The 20,228-nt window shown below is 29.4% G+C and overlaps 1 protein-coding gene across 1 annotated transcript; it reads left to right on the forward strand.

The window, feature by feature from the left end:
- Positions 1 to 399: 399 nt before the first annotated feature.
- On the forward strand, positions 400 to 3,909 carry LOC124943100 (putative disease resistance protein RGA1). Its single transcript, XM_047483659.1, has one exon. It carries the CDS (start codon positions 400 to 402, stop codon positions 3,907 to 3,909), a length of 3,510 nt encoding a protein of 1,169 aa, XP_047339615.1.
- The last annotated feature ends 16,319 nt before the right edge of the window (positions 3,910 to 20,228 follow it).

Consider the following 20,228-nt stretch of genomic DNA (forward strand, 5'->3'; position numbering starts at 1 on the left):
AATCACTAAAAACGGTTGTGAAATGATTAATCATACTAATGACAAATTTTGTCTCTAAAATCCATTCAATTTTATGCCATAATTCACTACAGATTAGTAACATCACGTTGTAAGTCACTCAAAAATGTTTTAACATCAATTACAAATGTATTGTAACATTCGTAGTTATTTGGTTGTTACCCGTCACTTATATTCATTTATGGTTATGTAAGTTAAAATTTCTTTTTTATTTGGTTAGATACTGTCTAGCTAAGTAAACAAAAATTAATAAAAGATGATTTTAATATATGATTGTGAAATATATTTTTTTTGTGAGATAAGTTATCATTATTATTCAGTAGACACAAGATACCATTTGTGAGAAGTTTATTCATCAGATTGATCGAGAGAGAAACCACCATGGCTGATGTAGCTCTAATCAGTGGATTGCTTTCAAACTTGGCACATCTGATTCAGGATGAATTCTCGTTGTTTGGGAGTTTTAAGAAGGAGGTTCAAAAGATATCCAGCACACTATCTTCGATTAGTGCCGTTCTTGAGGATGCAGAGAGAAAGAAGGAGAAGGACAAACAAACGGAAGATTGGTTGTGGGAACTGAAAGATGTGGCGTACGAGGTTCGAGACATCATGGATGAGTGCACTTTTGAAGATCTTCGTCTTCAAGTCAACAGGCGTAATGCCTCCTCTTCAACCCTGATCCAGGTAACCAACTCAATAACCCATCCTTTTAGTAGTACTTGGACACGTCTAAAAGTTGGTCACAAAATTAAGGATGTTCAAAAGAAGCTTGACCAAATTTCTTCAGAGCGCCAAACGTTACGTTTGCGTGAATCTAATCCTGACTCAAAAATAGTTAAGTTTACTAGTAGTTGGCATGATGGGAGATATATTTATGGGAGAGATGTGGAAAAGAAAGAGATTATTGATATTCTAGTCAATACATCTAGTGCCAAAAACTTATCTGTTCTGCCAATTGTTGGAATTGGGGGTCTTGGTAAAACAACACTTGCCCAAATGGTCTTCAACGACGAGAAAATTTCTATGCATTTTGCAACCAAAATCTGGGTTTGTGTTTCTGATGATTTTGATATTCAATATTTGATGAAAGTCATCTTAGAAGAAAAGACGGAAGCACAATCAGAAGAAGAATTGCAGAACAAAGTTAGAGTAAAATTGAGTGGAAAAAGATTTTTGATTGTATTGGATGATGTTTGGAATGAAAACGTTGAGGTATGGGATCAGTTGAGATCTATCTTGGATTGTGGATCAAATGGTGCGTTCGTCCTTACCACAACACGGAAACAAAATGTGGCACAAATCATGAGAACAATTCCAGATTTTGAATTATCAGGGCTCTCTAACGATAATTGTTGGCTACTCTTTAATGAGCGTGCATTCATGCGTGAAAAACCAAAAACTCCGAACTTTGTTGGTATTGGAAAAGAAATATCTAAAAAATGTAAGGGTATTCCCTTACTTGCCATGATATTAGGAAGTCAATTGTGCTTAAAGAGTGATATAAATGAATGGTGTAAAATAAGAGATAGTGAGATATGGGAGATATTTGAAAGTGAAGAAGGATTTGATATTTTGCGTATTCTAAGGTTGAGTTACTATGACCTTCCTTATCATTTGAGAAGATGCTTTGTGTTTTGTGCTATATTTCCCGAGGATACTATAATTGAAAAGGAGAGATTAATCCAATTGTGGATGGCACATGGTTTAATTCCTACTGTTAAAAATCAAGAAGTGGAAGATATTGGGAATATAATTTGGAAAGAGTTGTGTTGGAGATCCTTTTTAAAAGACGAGAATTTAAATTGGTTTGGAAAAGAAATATGTAAGATGCACGATATTATGCACAATCTTGCCCAATCTATTATGAAAGATAAATGTTATACATTGTATGCTCATAGCTCAATAGATGGTTTAAGACGAGAAATTCGTCATTTAATGGTAATGGATGATGAATTTGTCAAAATTCCAGTTCCTTTTCTTAAGAAAATTGGAGGGTTGCAATCACTAATGCTCAATAATAGAGATGTTGATGGAAAGCAGATTTTTTTAAGTGTCTTGAAGCAACTTCCGACTTTACGTGTCCTTGAACTAAGCTTCCATGTGTTGCATCAAGACGATTCCCTCAGTGAGATATTCAACTCCAAGAATGAATCGAAAAAGTATCAAGATTTGCATTACCTGGGATGTCTAAAACATCTTAGATACTTAGACATTTCCGGTAATGATCATATAACAACATTACCTGATAGTATTTGTGATCTCTTGAACTTACAGACTTTGAAACTCAATGAGTTTTATAATCTTGAAACTTTGCCCAGAAATACGAAAAACCTTATTAGTCTGCGGCATCTTCATTTGGAGAAATGTAATGGATTAAAATATATGCCTAGAGGGATGGGGCAATTGAAACATCTGAAGACGTTAAGCTTGTTTGTGATAAGCAACAAGAAGGAAAGAGACTGTCAACTTGATGAATTAAAAGAATTGGATATCTGCGGATCATTGACAATTAAGAAACTTGGAAGAGTTAGTGATGCATCTATAGAAAGAGGGATAAGTATGGCTAAAAAGACGTGTATCAATGAATTGAAGTTGGAATGGACATCTGATGATGAAGATGATAAAGTTGATGATAATGAGGGCAAGAGTACTAGAGATGAGAAAATTGGTGAAGCTCTAGAGGTTTCAACTGCGAGGCTGAAGATTTTGATAATCAGGGGTTACAAAGGTGTGAATCCCCCTAAATGGGCGGACAATGTGAATAGAGATGACAATGAAATGATAATACTATTCCCTTTGTTAGAGGAATTTTATATTTCTGAAATGAAGAATTTGAGGGAACTGGTATCACCTAGCTGTTGGAGTACTGGAGCATTCCCTAATCTATCCACGCTGAAGATATATAATTGCCCAAAGCTAGGAGCCTTGCCACCGTATCTCAAATCACTCAAAGATGTATATATTCATGGCGAATGTTCGGATGAGTTGTTATATAGCATCTCAAATTTTAATGGTACTCTCACTCATCTGAATCTTAGTGAATTGAATAATGACGTGGAGCATGGAATATTCACCGTCAACAACAACATTAATGGAATTGAAGTAGTGTTATTCCCTTGGTTAAAGGAACTCAAGATTGGTGGCATGAAGAATTTGAGGGAATTGTTGTCTCCTACTATTCCGAGTGTCAGAGCATTCCCTAATCTCTGCACGCTGTTGATACGTGATTGCCCAAAGCTAGGGGCCTTGCCACCGAATCTCAACTCACTCAAAGATGTAACTGTTTGGGTTGAATGTTCTAATGAGTTGTTATATAGCATCTCAAATCTTAGTTCCCTCACTCATCTCACTCTTATTGGATTGGGTGAAAGAAGTGTTTTATTTGGAGTACGCTCAGCTTTCCCATCTCTTCGATTCCTGTCTATTGATAGGTGCCCCAAGTTAAGGCGTTTGTTTGATGAGGGAATGATAATGCAAGAGACATTAAAGAATCATCTTCAAGGACAAACAGAAAGAACAAGAGGTCACATCAGCTCTCTCACGGAATTGATTAGTACTAATAATTGCCAGAACAGAGACTTAATGAACTTTCTCACGGAATTGATTTGTAATACAAAGATTAGTGACTGCCAGAACAAAGACTTCATCAACTCTCTCAAGGAATTGGATATTCGTAATTGTCCCGAGTTGACGATATCAGTTGAGGAATTTAGAAACTTCAATATTAATAATTCACTACAGAGATTGTATATCAGGCGTTGTCCCAAGTTGGTGTCTTCAGAAGAAGCGAACGATTTTAGGGCACTCCTGCTTTCCCTTCGAAACAGCCTACTTCCTCCTGAGAAGGGAACCAGCGTACTTGAGAAGTTCAATGTAGATATCACATTTTGAAGGTACGTATAAAAATAATAATTATATTCATCCATTAATTCTATCTTTTATTAGTTATTTTATGATTTGTAAGAAATTTCTTAACATACAGTGATAATCTTATTTATTTGAAGTTCAGAGTAGATAGATAATCTATTGGAAAACAAACACCAAGAGCAGAACAAACTAAGTTGGTGTCTTCAGAAGAAAATTCAGAATAGATAATTTATTGGAAGAGGAGCATAGTGGCCATATAAGAAAATTTGGTATGTAGCTAAACAATTACATTCTTCCATTGCAGACCTCTTTTTCTATTATTTTATATATATCATCAACATAATTCTAACTTTTCTCTTTATATTTATATAATGCCATGTTCACAGTATAACATATGTTATATAATCTTTTGCATCAGGAAAGTTGTGAAGTTATACGAATCGCAACAGCTAAAAGACAAATGTTCTATTAAAGATTGTCCTAAGCTGGTGTCTTCAGAAGAAGCGGGGGGACGATTTTATCGCACTCCTGCTTTCCCTTCGAACCAGACTTGGTCCTGAGAAATTCCATGTCGATATCATAAAGGAGGAATAGAAGGTACGTATTATATTCATCGATTAATTGCATCTATTATTAGATATTTAATGACTTGTAATTAATTTCTTGACATATAGTGATAACCTAAAAGAGTAGAAGACTCAACAAGGAGGTACGGACCTATATAACTAAACTAGTGAAATAATTACATTCATTTTGTAATTCTTATTTACATGAAATAAGTTCAGAGTACATAATCTGTTGGAAAACAAACACGAAGAGCAGAGCATAGTGGCCATATAACCAAATTTGGTATGTAGAGCAGCTCTCTTTCTATTGTTTAGGCTTTTTCTTTCACCATCTTCTTTCCACTTTCCATTCCATTATATAACACATGTTATATAATCTTTTGCATCAGGAAAATTCAGGAATCTTCTGTTGGTAATAAGTGGGGAAGTTATTGTTGATGCGCCAAATTAATTACGAATAATTGTGACAGATAAAAGCCAAATATTGTATAAAAGCATTTGATCTAATTTTTGGTGAGCTGTTATTGAGACTCTTGATTTATGATTAATAGCCATGAATCTCTTACAACATTAAAATGTATAGTTATTAGGTTTTAAATCCGTAAAAAAGGTTGTTTATACTGTTATATATATCTTAAATGATTATGTGTTATATTTCTAAGCTTAAAATCAGACCTTAGACGACTTTAAATTAGACATTCAGATATGATATATTTATAGAAAACCTGCCAGAATTATGACTTTAAATGCTAGTTTGGAAAACTGTAACGATTTGAACGATGATGAGATAAGAAGTTTCGATCAAGATCCTGAAACATGTATTAAGTGTTTTGAAATGTGTTGGCCTTTCTGAAATTTCAGTTGTTATATATAGTCTTCAATTCTTGCACTTTTCTTTTCAATATTATATATACATTCAATAGAAATTTCAGTTATTCTAAAACTGGGTGGGAAATCCATAATCAAAGTGCAGCGGAAGGATTTTGTAGAATTTTGTGATAAAAAATTTGAGATAAGGGGAAAAGAAGAATCAAGAATGAAAAAATAAATACTGCTGATCTATCCAGACCAAACAGTCCAAAACAAAGTTTCAATACATAAAATAAAATAGGGGTGAAGAAATTTCACACGAAATTTGATATATTCATTATTCGATGGTCCTTAAGGAGGAGGGATCAACCTTATATAGGTGCTGATTTACCCCAGAATATTCAATTACAACAACCACTAGAAAATAAAGAATTCAGTTGGGGAAATAGAAAAGTAAAACAAAACAACATATTAAAACTAAAAACATAAATCTACTCCATGTGCACAATAGGACCGTGGAGGGTGCTGGAATTATTTTGGGACTGCAACACTTATTTGGATACCGTAACATTATCTCCCCTTCAAAATTTGTCGCTCTCGACGAAAAGACTGTGGCCTTTTTAGCCTCTAATTCGCATCCCCTATCTTCAAAGAGAACTCATTTCTCTTGCTGTTCGGTCGGATTTTCAGAAGGTCTAGAAAGTGTCGGAGTCCAGGACCGGAAACCTTAAAAAACATTCGGTAGCATTCTTCCAAAAGCGGAGCTAGTCGGGACCTAGTGCAGATATAAAAATAATATATTTCTTTCAGCTCTGCTTATACACTATGGTGTTATCAAAAATCCAGAACCAATCTTTCTTTCGAACCAGCACCCCATGAGCAGACAAGCAGTCATTCTTCTTCCGATTATACTCTAGAGTGTCATCAAATATTCAAACCCAGACCTTTTTCCGGACCATCACCACTGGGGCAGCAAAATAGCCATGGCTTTTAATTACTCTCTTAACTGGTGGTCGGTCTTTGGGTTACTGGAATAGAGCATTGAAAACTTCTATTGTGTGTTGGAGATCTTCATGAGTGTCTTCCAATGTCGTTGTGCGAGTGAAACAATTTGGCTTTCATGCTTGTTCGTTATTTGCACAATGGCAACAACACTGTAATTTTCCAAGGGCTTCTCCAGATGGTTGCCTTGCATCATATTGACTTGTGCCCGAGGATTACCCTGCAAGACAATGAATGTGTGCAAAGAAATTGTTGGTTCATCCCCTGTCTTAAGAAGCAAAGGTGAATCTTCAAAAAATGTTTCTTGAGTAGGCTCTTGAGTGGGTTCTTGGAATTTTTTAAGATTAGCCGAGACCATGAATAATTTGGATTTTTATCAATGATTGGGCTCCCATTTTTCATTGCAAGTATAACATAGGCCTCCTTGGGGTCGGTTGTCCGGTTGGTGCTTGGCCAGGCCATGTTAACATTGCATGACTTGGGCAGCAGCAGTGCTTCAGCGTTGTACAAGGGCATGTTGCTCATTATGGACCTGTATATTGTTTTTTGGTCTTGGACAGTACTGACCTGCTTCAAGTTCATATGTTGTCTCATGGGGTATCATGTATGGACGGACCGAATCGCAGCAAGAGATCTCTCTTGAATACATCCAACGACAAAACTTTTTTAAAGTTATGGTTCTACAAATACGACCCATACCACATTCTTGCTTCTTTTGAAAAGTGAATGGAGACAATGTCCAGTTTCATGGCATCATTCGTCTCGTCTGCCCTAAAGAATTACTCGAAATATATGAATCAGCCCTTCAAATTAGTCCCATCAAATTCAAAAAAATCAGTATTTGTGAGCCGGGTTGGAGGAACGTAGTGTTGTCCATATTGGAAGGGCCTGTTCGTAGGAGGACCGTAGCAAGAAGCCTTAATATAGGGTCGGGTGCAGGGATCTTGGCATTATTAGACGCACCACTTTCAATGGCTGTCAAACTTTCTTTAGAGGCATTGAACCTTCTGTCTATATTTTGCTGAAAGGCTTTGTGTACAGCAGCCGATTCGGTAATGTGATGTTGCATAGAGGCATATTGTTGGGACAGGCCTTCGAGTAGGGTCTTAAGAGCATTTATCTTTTTTTGCTATCGGGTTTCTGTCATTTGAGAATCGTTTTGCTGTGATACCAAGATGTTACAACTTAATTTATAACTTAGCGTTTTGGGTTCTTGATTTCAAGAATCGAGTTCTTGATCTCTAAGACAGAGTGGGGAATCCATAATTAAAGTGCAACGGAAGAGTTTTGCGATGAAGAATTTAAGATGAGGGGAAAAAAAGAATCAATGATGAAAAAAGAAATATTGTTGGTCTATACCAAACAGTCCAAAACAAATGTTCAATACATAAAATAAAATAGGGGTGAAGAAATTTTACACGAAATTTGATATATTCATTATTCAATGGGTCCGTGGGGAGAAGGAATCAACCTTATATAGGTGCTAATTTACCCCAGAATATTCAGTTACAACAACTACTAGATAATAACAGAATTCAGTTGGGTACAGATGATGGCAAGCGAATGATCAAATATTGAGCATATAACACAGTTTCTGCCCAAAATTTCCTGTCTAACCTAGTATTAGACAACATACCACGAACTTTCTTCATTAATGTCATGTTCATACGCTCTGATACTCCATTCTGCTGTGATATTTTTCTGACTGTGAAGTGTCGAACTATGTTACACTCTTGGCATAACTTATGGAACGGATCATTCTTGTATTCTCCATTGTTATCAGTCCAGAGAATTTTGATCTTTCTTCCTATCTTGTTTTCAAGTTGAGTTTTCAATTTAAAAAAATCTCAAACACTTCATCTTTGTTCTTCATAATAAACACTCATACTCTTCTGTAAAATCATCAATAAAACCAACAAAAATAATGTTGACCTCCAAGAGATGGGTTCTTAGTATGTCCATAGACATATGAGTGCACATATTCCAAAATACTCTTGGTGTTATGAATAGCAGTGTCAAATTTTACTCGCCTTTGTTTTTTCCAGAACACAATGTTCACATAAATTTAATTTACAACTTTTGTACCTTTCAACAATCCTTGCTTGACAAGAGTTTGTATAGATTTCTCACGAACATGTTCCAATCGCATATGTCAAAGCTTTGTTGTTTCGGATTTCTTACTGCTCCCGGAAGTTTATACAGCTGATATCCCATTAACTTTACTACCTTCATAGTAATACAAATTATTATTTTTCCTGATAGCTTTCAACATCACTAGCGCTCCATAGATTACCTTAAGAATTTCATTTTCTATTTTCACATGTAAGACTTTGGACTCCAAGGCCCCCAAAAAATGAGATTCTTTTTCATATTCGGTATGTACCGAACATCTTTGATAATTCTGGTGGATCCATCATCATTTCTCTTGTCCTACTTTTTCAATTCGTGACTATATATAGCAAAACATACAACATCAACATCAAGACATACATTTCCCTTCCCATGAATTCATTAGAAAGGGATGATAACAACATCAATGCCATATTTTCATCTTCAAATTTTACATTAAAATTTAACATATCTGTTATTAATTGATTAAACTTAGTGATATGTTCATTCATGATAGTACATGACTGGTAATCAAATCAGAACAATCGTTTCTTCATACGAAGCTTATTTTTACCATTGTTCTACAGAAATTTGTCCTCCAATGCTTGTCATAGTTTATGTGTAGAAATTTCGTTCTTCATAGCATACTTCTACTCTCTAGACATGTATGGTCGAATTGTTCTGCACGCCAACCGATTCATGATACTCCATTCTTTTTCTTCAACACCATCTGACTTTTCGACCTCAATAGCAACATATAGACCCTGCTGAAAAAGATAATCTAGAACCTCACATTGCCACATGCTGAAATGCCCAGTTCCATCAAATATTTCCACTACTAACTTCAAATTCGATATTGGGTTCTCGTCTAAGATGACGAAGGAGTTGATGCCCCTTTTGAAGACTCAACTGTCATGCCAAGGACGAACCTTCGGCTCTGATATCACTTGTTGGAAAAAACTAACAAAACTAAAGAAGAAACATAAGAAAGAACATATTAAAGAATTTGATAACAGAGTTCAGCCAAATGTTGCATATAACTCCGAGCACTAATGCTATCAATTAATAAGAAAGAAGTGATACAAGTATTATGTGCAAAAACCAAAGGGGGAGAGTTTCTTTTATAGATTAAGAACTTCCACACTCTCATCATCTTCTAATGTGGAATTTTATTCTAATTGTGAAGAGAGTTTTTTTATATACTAAGAAACTTCTTTCACTCTCATCATCTTCAGATGTGAGATTCTAATTGTTCCAAAAACAACAGATATCCTATGAGATGGTTTTATTTTCTTTTAAGCGGACTAGAGTTTATTACTAGAAGGAAACTGGTGTTATTTTATATTAATTTACGAATTATTATTTGCAAGATGCAGTTGTTAGAAATATGTCAATAATTAAATGAAAAATGTATATACATATGATGTTACAAATAAATAAAAAAAATAAAATATATGAAAAATGAAATCACCAAAGTGAGATGTTGATTTGAGACATGTTTAGACACATTTTCCTTAAAACAGTTATATGGTTTCTCGTTTTTACTAAAGCTTATCGCAGATGGTTGTCTCCTAGGGTACAACGAATCTAATGGTGATTATGCACTGGAATCACTACGCATCGAACTTAACAATATACCTAAACTATCATCGGATTCAAAAAAAAGTGTATAGATAAAAATCTCCTGAAATTCTTATAGAGAGAATGATATAAATGATTTAGTCGGATGAAATGTATAAAGAATGAATATATATTGTAGAGAATCAGTGGCGGACCTACAAGGAGGTCCGGGCCTCCCCCAACCTTAAAATAATGTGTTTATATATATATATATGACAAGTAACTCGGGACTAGTCCAGTTGGCTTTGTAATTGACTAGTGAACCTGAGGTTAGGTGATCAAAAATTATATATAAAATAATGTAAATCATATAATAATATTATTTATTTTAAAATTATATTTATATAATAATTATACATTATTTTTTATTTATTTTAATATAATAGTGTTTTATATTTCTTAATTTTAAACTATTTCAAAATTTTATAAGAAAATATAAATTAATATTAATAAACAAATTAAAATAGTTACATTGATTTTGTTCGGTATTTAAATAAAGAATTTGATATATTATTTTTATATGCATTAATATTCTATAATCGTAATCTCGAGTGTCTATTCACTTAATAATATATGTTTATCACGTTTTTGTAATTTTGTTTTTATTTATATTTTTTATTTTTTTTATATTCTCATAAAACTATGCTGAAATCTATTAAATTAGATTTTCATATTTTTTTTATATAGTTAGTTTTTTATAAATTTGTTTTTGTGTTGCATTTAATGAAAAAATTATTGGGAATTACAAATGAGTTATCACTTTGCCTACAAAGAGGAGATCAAAATATAGTTCAAGCCATGTCATTGATTGCGAGTTCGAAAAATCAATTACAAAAATTTAGAGAAGATGAATGGCATAATATTTTGGACCAAGTTAACAATTTTTGTCAATTACACTCGATCTCAATACTTGATATGAATGAGCATATGATAATTAATAGCAATAGTAGCGAAGAGGAAAAGAAGAACTCATAACTAATCTTCATAATTATCGTGTGGAAATCTTTTATCAGGTATAATAAATATTATTTCTTATCTATTAATAGTTATTATTTGTAATCTATTAATAGTTATTATTTATTATTTAATGCTAGGTTGTTGACTTGATTATGCAAGAAATGAATAATCGTTTTTCAGAAGTTAATACAGAATTACATGGTTGCATATCATGTCTTCATCTCAGAAATTCATTCTCCAAATTTGATATTCGTAAACTCATTCGTCTTGCCAAACTTTATTCCGAAGATTTCACCGGAAGTGATTATTTATTTTTGGAACAACAACTTTGGGCTTACTTATTTAATTTGCGGGATGATCCTCAATTTTCTTCAATTGGAAAAAACATATAGACTTTCCATTGGTTTATCCATTGATAGAGTTGGCTTTAGTTTTATCAGTTGCAACTACATCCGTTGAAAGAGTTTTTTCTGCAATGAAGACCGTGAAGACTAATTTGCGTAATCGAATGGGAGATGAATGGATGAATGATAGTTTAGTTGTATATGTTGCGAAAGATATTTTCTCAACAATTAAAAATGAGCCAATATTGCAATATTTTTAACAAATAGAATCTCGTAGAATAAATTTGTCTTCTTTTGTACCGACTCATAGACAAGAATAATTTAGTAATTGTGCTTATTAGTATTTTGTAATTGTGTTTGTTAGTATTTTTTATGTAATTACCAAGTAAAATTTTAAATAGAAAATGCATTTATTTGATCACCAAAAAAATGTTACGTTACTATGTATTTGGTCCCCCAAGAAAACATTTCTGGGTCCACCACTGTAGAGAATTAAGCATTCAAATAAAATAATCCAAATGTTTATTAGCAATAAATACTTTTCATTCATTTGCCAATTCAAATCATTGTCGATACGTTGATTTGTTGATATGGAATGTTCAATGTTAGCTAAATGTTCAATGCTAATTGAAAAGTCTATATGTTAACCAATTGAATGTTTATCATAATATTATAGTTTAATTTTCTAATTAGACTTTACATATTAATTAAATAATTAATATTTAATTATAATTTAAATTAAATTCACTTTTAATTCACGTTTAAATTTAGTGTAGTGTGAGTTTTATTTGATTTTATTTACTCACAATATTATTTATATTCATTAATTGAATTAGCTTAATTCTAACAATTGTTTAATCGTGTTAATAGAGAAGCAATGGATGAATCTGTTGTATGGAGACGAAGGTACGATGAAGAAGTCGAAAGGGGGTACACCATGTGTATTAAGGAATTAACGGAGGTTTAGATTATCTCTTTAGTGATAAACTCTTAATTATTTTTACTTTAATGTTGGGCTATTCCATTTCATTGGAAAATAATAGGAGTTTAACTTGTTTCCGTCTTTCAGAAAATAAACTTAGTATTTAAAAAAAAAATTAATACACTTGGGTTTTGTTGTTTACTTTGGATTAAACAAAAGAAATTAATTTTTAAAAAAATGGATGATGTAAGATGAAAAAAATGTCCAACTTTAAAGAGGATGATGAATGAACGTGATGCTAAGTTATTATGATTTCCCTTATCAAAAGTTTGTTTATGTTGTTATATTTTCAAAGATGCTTTTGTTTAAAGAAAAATATAAAATAATTTCATTAACATATTGCAAAATAAAAATGAAAAAGAAAAAGAAAGATTATTTAAATGTGAATACATGACCTATAAATTAATTCCTACCAACAAATAGAAATGCTCTAAGACAACTTGAATTGAAGATATTTTTTCAAGATCACAACAATGAGACTTGTTATTAATGAATTAGTCTCCGGATGAAATTTGGTTATCAAATATTTTGAAAAGTTTTCATTTTATTTTAAAAGATTCTATATCTTTTTTAGCAATGTATATAAGAGGACGGATTTATCAAACCTTATACATTACAATTTAATTTTAAAATAAAGATGGTTGTTCATTTCTTGGTCCACACACGCATGGCTAGTGGTTTTATTGAAGTTGCATTTTATAAAAAAAGGATGGTTCAGTATTATTTTTAATAAATATTTCACATATATTTTAATTAATATTTTAACTTTTGATAAATAATAAAATGTTTCAAAATTTTTGAGAGAATAAAGTAAAAACTGAAATAATTATGATCAAAACAGAAAAAACACAAACATATTTTGCTAAAATATTATTTTTGCCTATTTAAGATTAAGTGATAATTTACGTTAAAAAATAGAAAAATTAAATTAATTTAATAGAAAAAAAACTAAAATTTTAAATAAAATGACCATATTTATAATAATTTATTTAAATTGTATCTAAAAAAATTATAATAAATATGAAATTAAATAACTTCACACAATATTAAAAAAATGGAACAAATGAAAAAACAATATTGATACTTTAAAATTTATGTAATGGTTCAGTATTATTTTTTAATAGATATTTTACATATATTTTAATTAATATTTTGACTTTTGATGAATAATAAATTGTTTTCAAAATTTGTGAGAGAATAAAGTAGAAGTTGAAATAATTATGATTAAAAGAGAAAAAACACAAACATATTGTTAAAATATTGTTTTTGTCTATTTAAAATAAAGTAATAATTTACGTTAAATAAATGGAAAAATTAAATTAAATTAAAAGAACGACAAAACTAAAGTTTTAAATAAAATAACCATATTTGTAATAATTTATTTCAATTATATCTAAAAAAATATTTTTATAAAATTTTTTATAATAAATATGAGATTAGATAACTCCACACAATATTAAAAAAAAATGAAAGAAATGAAAGAACAATATTGATACTATAAAATTTATGTAATATTTCAGTATTATTTTTTAATATATATTTCACATATATTTTAATTAATATTTAAATTTTTGATTGATAATAAACTGTTTGTAAAATTTTGAAGATAATAAAGTAGAAACTGAAATAATTATGTTCAAAAGAGAAAAAATATAAACATATTTTGCTAAAATATTACTTTTACCTATTTAAGATAAAGTGATAATTTACGTTAATAAAATGGGAAAATTAAATTAAATTAATAGGAAGAAAAATCTAAAATTTTGAATAAAATGACCATATTTATAATAATTTATTTCATTTGTATTTAAAAAAAAATTCTATAAAAAAATTATAATAAATATGAGAATAAATGACTTCACACAATATTGAAAAAAAAGAAAAAAAGAAAAAAATATTATTAAAAAATTTCAAACTTATATATTTAATATATACCGTGTCTAAGAATTTTGATATTATAAAATTAATGTCAAAACAAAATATAAAAACACAATATAATGGTAAAATTTATGTAATAAAATTTAAATGATTATTAATTTTTTATAATTTACGTGTAAAGATGTAAATAAAAAAAATTGAACTTAAATTTGTTAATTTTTTATATAATAAAATTTAATTAAGATAAAAATTTATGTTTATTGTATTTGATAAAAAATTTAAACTATTGAATATAGTAATCATTAATATATTATATAGTGTGATTCAATTTTTTTTTATAATTTTTTTTTTTTAATTTTATGTCTTAATTATTTCGTTTATATATTTGTCCCGTTTGCATGAAATTATACTAGTATGTTTTGATAGTGTTAGGTTTCATTTTAATGGACTTTTTTAGTGGGGGAATAATGAAAATATTGAACCAAATAAAAGTATGAGTCACGACAAGGACATTGAGCATATTTTGAGTTTAGATAAAGAAATTGTAGATGACACTAAGTTTGAAGATGAAAATAAAATGAAACTAATGAGCAAGAGAACATAGACAATGGCATTCTAGATCTCGATTCTTCAGACTTAGACGGTTATAGTGGATCTTCCAATGAAGAATGTGACTTTACCCTTAGGAGAAACTGGAAGATGATGAGATTAATTAAAGAAAGGTATGGAGGATGCAATGGACCTTTGTTGTATCATATTCAAAGAGAAATACCCTCTATTTCTTAAGGCTCTATGAACTTGGAGAAATACTTCACCAAACTGAAGAAGTTGTGGGATGAACTGCAATGTATCCAACCCTCTCCTTCTTGCATCTGCAATCTCGTCTGTACCTGTAGTGCAATAAAAGAGATTATTGACATCTACGATAGAAACAAGTTGATGCAGTTTCTTATGGGTCTCAGTGAGCCTTATTCTCAGATGCATAACCAGATTTTGGTTATGAACCCTCTCCCTTCTATGAACAAAGCTTTTTTCAATGGCTTTGAGTGTTGAGAAATACTTGGAGATTCAAGCAACATACCCGGAGAAGATGGAACAATCTGCAATGATTGTGAGGGACCAATACTTTAAGAAAGATTGTGGCAAATTTTATAGGTAAAATAAAGGAGGAGATGTTGAACATAGTTATAACAAAAGGTCTGTTACTAAACCTGTACTAATTGCAATATGGAAGGGCATAGCCAAGATTCTTGCTTTAAAATCATTGGATATCCCGATTGGTACGAGGGACAGAGGCATGTGACAAAAGGGAAGATTACATTGATATTTTATAAATTTACTTTGTGATCTAAACTATAGTACTGGTTGGGAGATTGAATTTTTATTTTAAAATTTTAATTTTGACTGAATTATTTTTTATTTCAATTTTTGTTCAGACAAATAAATTTATATTAGATCAGAATTAGGAAGTGACAAAAGAGTTAAATATTGTAATTTTGAAGTTTATTGGATAGTTACCAAATATTTTTATTTTTGTTTAGAAACTTAAGATGTTATGTAAACTAGATTACTGGTTGAATTTGATGTTTTGCTTATTATATGTTGGTTTATAATATTATTGTATTTGTTGACAGTTTCTTATTTAAAAATTTGTGTTAGAATTGTTAAGCAAAAAGAATTAATGGTATTTTTAAAACAAAAAATAATAATTATATTCTTGTTTAAAAAATATATTATTAAATAAAATAATTGAAAAATCAATTAAATTTGAAAGAAATTAAAAAATGGAATTAAATAAAAAAGTTTAAAAAAATTAAATATACTTTTCAAAATTATGACATAGATAATATTTTTTTTTTATTAAAGTAATGTTATTGTCTACTAGGCATATATACATGTCAGGTAACTAATGTTGTAAAATATTAACTTTAAGATTGATGTATTGCAGACTTTTTTTTTTTTAGAAATACATAGAGCAAAATCAGACACTTTTAACTTCACATAGCTATCTGATAATTGAAGCAAAGTTCAGGGAGAAAAAACTAATTACCCTATTATAAATGTCAAACTAGATTTACAAAATTAAGTTTTTTTTTTTTTTTTTTTTTTATAAATTGTGATGGTTGAAATATCTAAAGACTTTGATCATATAGAATATGTTTAAAAATAAGTTTCACTAATTTATATGTCAATTTATATCTTGAGTGTTTTTTTAAAGTATGTTGTTATTATTTGAATATATTTGAATGATTAAACATTAATTTGGGATGTAATTTTCAAAAAAAATATTATTAGTTAATTATTGGGTTAGAGTAGAATTATTCATGTCAAATAATTGATTTTCTCTTGATAGATTGTTTTTGATATAAAAAAAGTATGATATCTTTATTTTTTTACATGCATGTAATATTTTGTGTCTTGCTTATTGTAATTAATAATTAGTATTGTTTTTTACTCAAATATTGTTTATAAGACCGTTTTGAGGTATTAAATTAAAAAATAATAATAGTTTTATTAAACTTTTAAATAATTTTATCTTTTATTTTAAATGATTTAAGTAACCGAAAACATAGACCATGAGCACCAATAGAAAGTGAACCCTCGACTTTACCCTCCCCATCTATGACACTTATTATCACGATCAAGTAATTGTGGATCTTGATGTGGCTTAATATGTAAAGTGCAATCTTGTAGTTTGTTACATTCTAGTTAAAAGAGGTGTTCAAGCGCAAAATGAACAAAGAAAATCGTCATTGAATATGTGCATAGTACAACATCACTAGTGCGGGTCGAATCCATATGCAACAGGACCATTAGACAAGTCGAGTAAAGAAAGCATGTAATACATACAAAATCGTACTACTCACAAATCACATGTTCAATACTAGTGTACAATAAAGAAAAAGACTTAGGGTGTGTTTGATAACCTTGGAATTGGCATTGGAATTGGAATTGGAGGGTCCAATTCCAATTCTTATGTTTGTTAGACACTTTAATATTAAGAATTGGAATTGGAATTAGAATTCCAATGGAATTCAATATAGTGTAATTTGATAGTTCTCAATTCCTATCTTTTTAGGTCGGAATTGTAATTCAAAATTAACACATTTTTCATGTTTTTGACATGTTTAACACGTTTTTCACACATTAAACATGTTTTACACGTTTTTTACACGTTTAACATATTTTCATATTTTGGCACGTTTAACACGTTTTTGGCACGTTTAACACGTTTTTGGCACATTTAACACGTTTTTCACGTCCTTGACACGTCTAACACGTTTTTGACACGTTTAACATGATTTTCACATTTTTAACACGTTTTTGGCACGTTTAACACGTTTTTGTCACGTTTAACACGTTTTGACTCGTTTAACACGTTTTTAACACGTTTAACACGTTTTGACACGTTTTTCACGTCATTGACATGTTTAACACGTTTTTGACATGTTTAACACGTTTAACACGTTTTTGACACGTTTAACACGTTTTTGTCACGTTTAACACGTTTTGACACATTTAACACGTTTTCACATCCTTGACATGTTTAACACGTTTTTGACACATTTAACACGTTTTTCACGTTTTTGACACGTTTAACATGATTTCACGTTTTTAACACGTTTAACACGTTTAACACGTTTTTTTTATATATTTTGGCACATTTTACACATTTTGGCACGTTTAACAAGTTTTTCACATATTTAATATGTTTTTGACGCGTTTAACACGTTTTCACGTTTTTGACACATTTAACATGTTTTTTTACGTTTTTGACATGTTTAACGCGTTTTCACATTTTTGACACATTTAACACGTTTTTTTTACGTTTTTGACACGTTTACCACATTTTTGACAAGTTTTACACGTTTTTCACGTTTTGGCACGTTTAACAAGTTTTTCACATATTTAACACGTTTTTTACACGTTTAACATGTTTTCACATTTTTGACACATTTAACACATTTTTTTACGTTTTTGACACGTTTACCACATCTTTAACACGTTTAACACGTTTTGGCGTGTTTAACAAGTTTTTACATATTTAACACGTTTTGACATGTTTAACACGTTTTCACGTTTTTGACACATTTAACACATTTTTTTATGTTTTTGACACGTTTAACATGTTTTCACGTTTTTAACACATTTAACACTTTTTTTACGTTTTTGACACGTTTACCATATTTTTGACACGTTTAACACGTTTTTCACGTTTTGACATGTTTAACAAATTTTTCACATGTTTGGATCGTTTAACACGTTTTTGACACGTCTTCATGTTTTTAACACATTTAAAACGTTTTTAACACGTTTAACACGTTGTTGACATGTTTCACATATTTTTTACGTTTTTACACGTTTGACACACTTTTAACACATTTAACACGTTTAACACGTTTTTTACGTTTTGGCATGTTTAACAAAATTTTCACTTATTAAAACGTGAAAAACTTGTTAAAACGTGTGAAAACGTGAAAAACGTGTTAAAACGTGTAAAAAATGTGAAAACGTGAAAAACGTGAAAAACGTGTGAAAAACGTGAAAAACGTGAAAAACGTGAAAAACGTGTTAAACGTGTAAAAAACGTGAAAACATTTGAAGATGTGAAAAACGTGTTAAAACGTGTGAAAAACGTGAAAAACGTGTTAAAACGTGTGAAAAACGTGAAAACGTGAAAAACGTATGAAAATGTGTGAAAAACGTGATTAATGTGTGAAAACGTGAAAAACGTGTGAAAACGTGTGAAAAACGTGAAAAACGTGTTAAAATGTGTGAAAAACGTGAAAACGTGAAAAACATGTGAAAAACGTGAAAAACGTGAAAAACGCGTGATAATATAAAAAACGTGTTAAAACGTGTGAAAAACGTGAAAAACGTGTTAAAACGTGTGAAAAATGTGAAAAAAATGTCAAAAACGTATTAAACGTACCAAAACGTGAAAACATATTTTAAAAGTTAACATTTTGAACCAATATTTTATTTTACAAAAATTGGAATTAGAATTGAATTACAATTCTATCATTTTTCCAAACATAGGAATTGAATTACAATTCTATCATTTTTCCAAACATAGGAATTGAATTGTAATTCAATACCAATTCTCATGGAATTGGAATTAGAATTCCAATGTCAATTCCAATTCTAATTCCCCCTCATCAAACATACCCTTATAGAATTCTACGAAAAATCAATTATATATTTCGCCTCCTACATTTAGGTAGTGTTTGGTGGTGGTACAATAGATAAAATCAATTATATATTGTACTCTTACATTTAGTATTTAGTGTTTGGTAGTGGTACAATAGATATTATAAACTATATAAATAGTGTTTTAATATATATAGTATTGATTATATTTTTACTATTAATATAAATTTATACTCTTAAATATTTACACTCATATTTTATATAAAATAGTAACTAGTCTCCTACTATGCAACACAATTCTTATATTACTTTATTTTTATTTCTCATTATACCTTTTATTAATATTATATATAATTTATTATTATTATATAATAATTTTATTTAGTTTTAATATTATTATTATTATATAATAATTTTAAATAATTCAATATTTTAATTAAAAAACATTTATTTATTTTTATAACGATAATTCTATAAAATAATTATTTTTTATATTTATTTATATTATAAATAATATTGTTTATTTATATATTATTTTTAATTTTAGTTTATTTTATTATAAATATTAATAATATTTAAATTAAATAAATATAATTTACGATTTATATTATAATTAATTTTTATATTTTAATTAAAATTACATTAATTATTAAATAATAATAGTACAATAATTTATAATAATAAACACTACTATTATAATATAAATAAATATAAAAAATAATAATTTAAATTTAAATTAATAAAAAAATAATAATAATAATTTAAATTAATATTTATACAACTTATACCGCATCCTTATACTATATACCAAACACAAAATTATAAATCATATTCACAACTTATACAATTTCTTATAATTCATACAAAAAAAACATCAATAACCTATATACAATTCATATTACTTATACATTGTTACAATTTATA

The sequence above is a fragment of the Impatiens glandulifera genome, chromosome 6 (genome assembly GCF_907164915.1).
Source record: "Impatiens glandulifera chromosome 6, dImpGla2.1, whole genome shotgun sequence".
Lineage (NCBI taxonomy): Eukaryota > Viridiplantae > Streptophyta > Magnoliopsida > Ericales > Balsaminaceae > Impatiens > Impatiens glandulifera.

Bases quoted from the DNA above. Each gene is read 5' to 3' on its own strand.
- LOC124943100 (XM_047483659.1), top strand. From the start codon at position 400: ATGGCTGATGTAGCTCTAATCAGTGGATTGCTTTCAAACTTGGCACAT.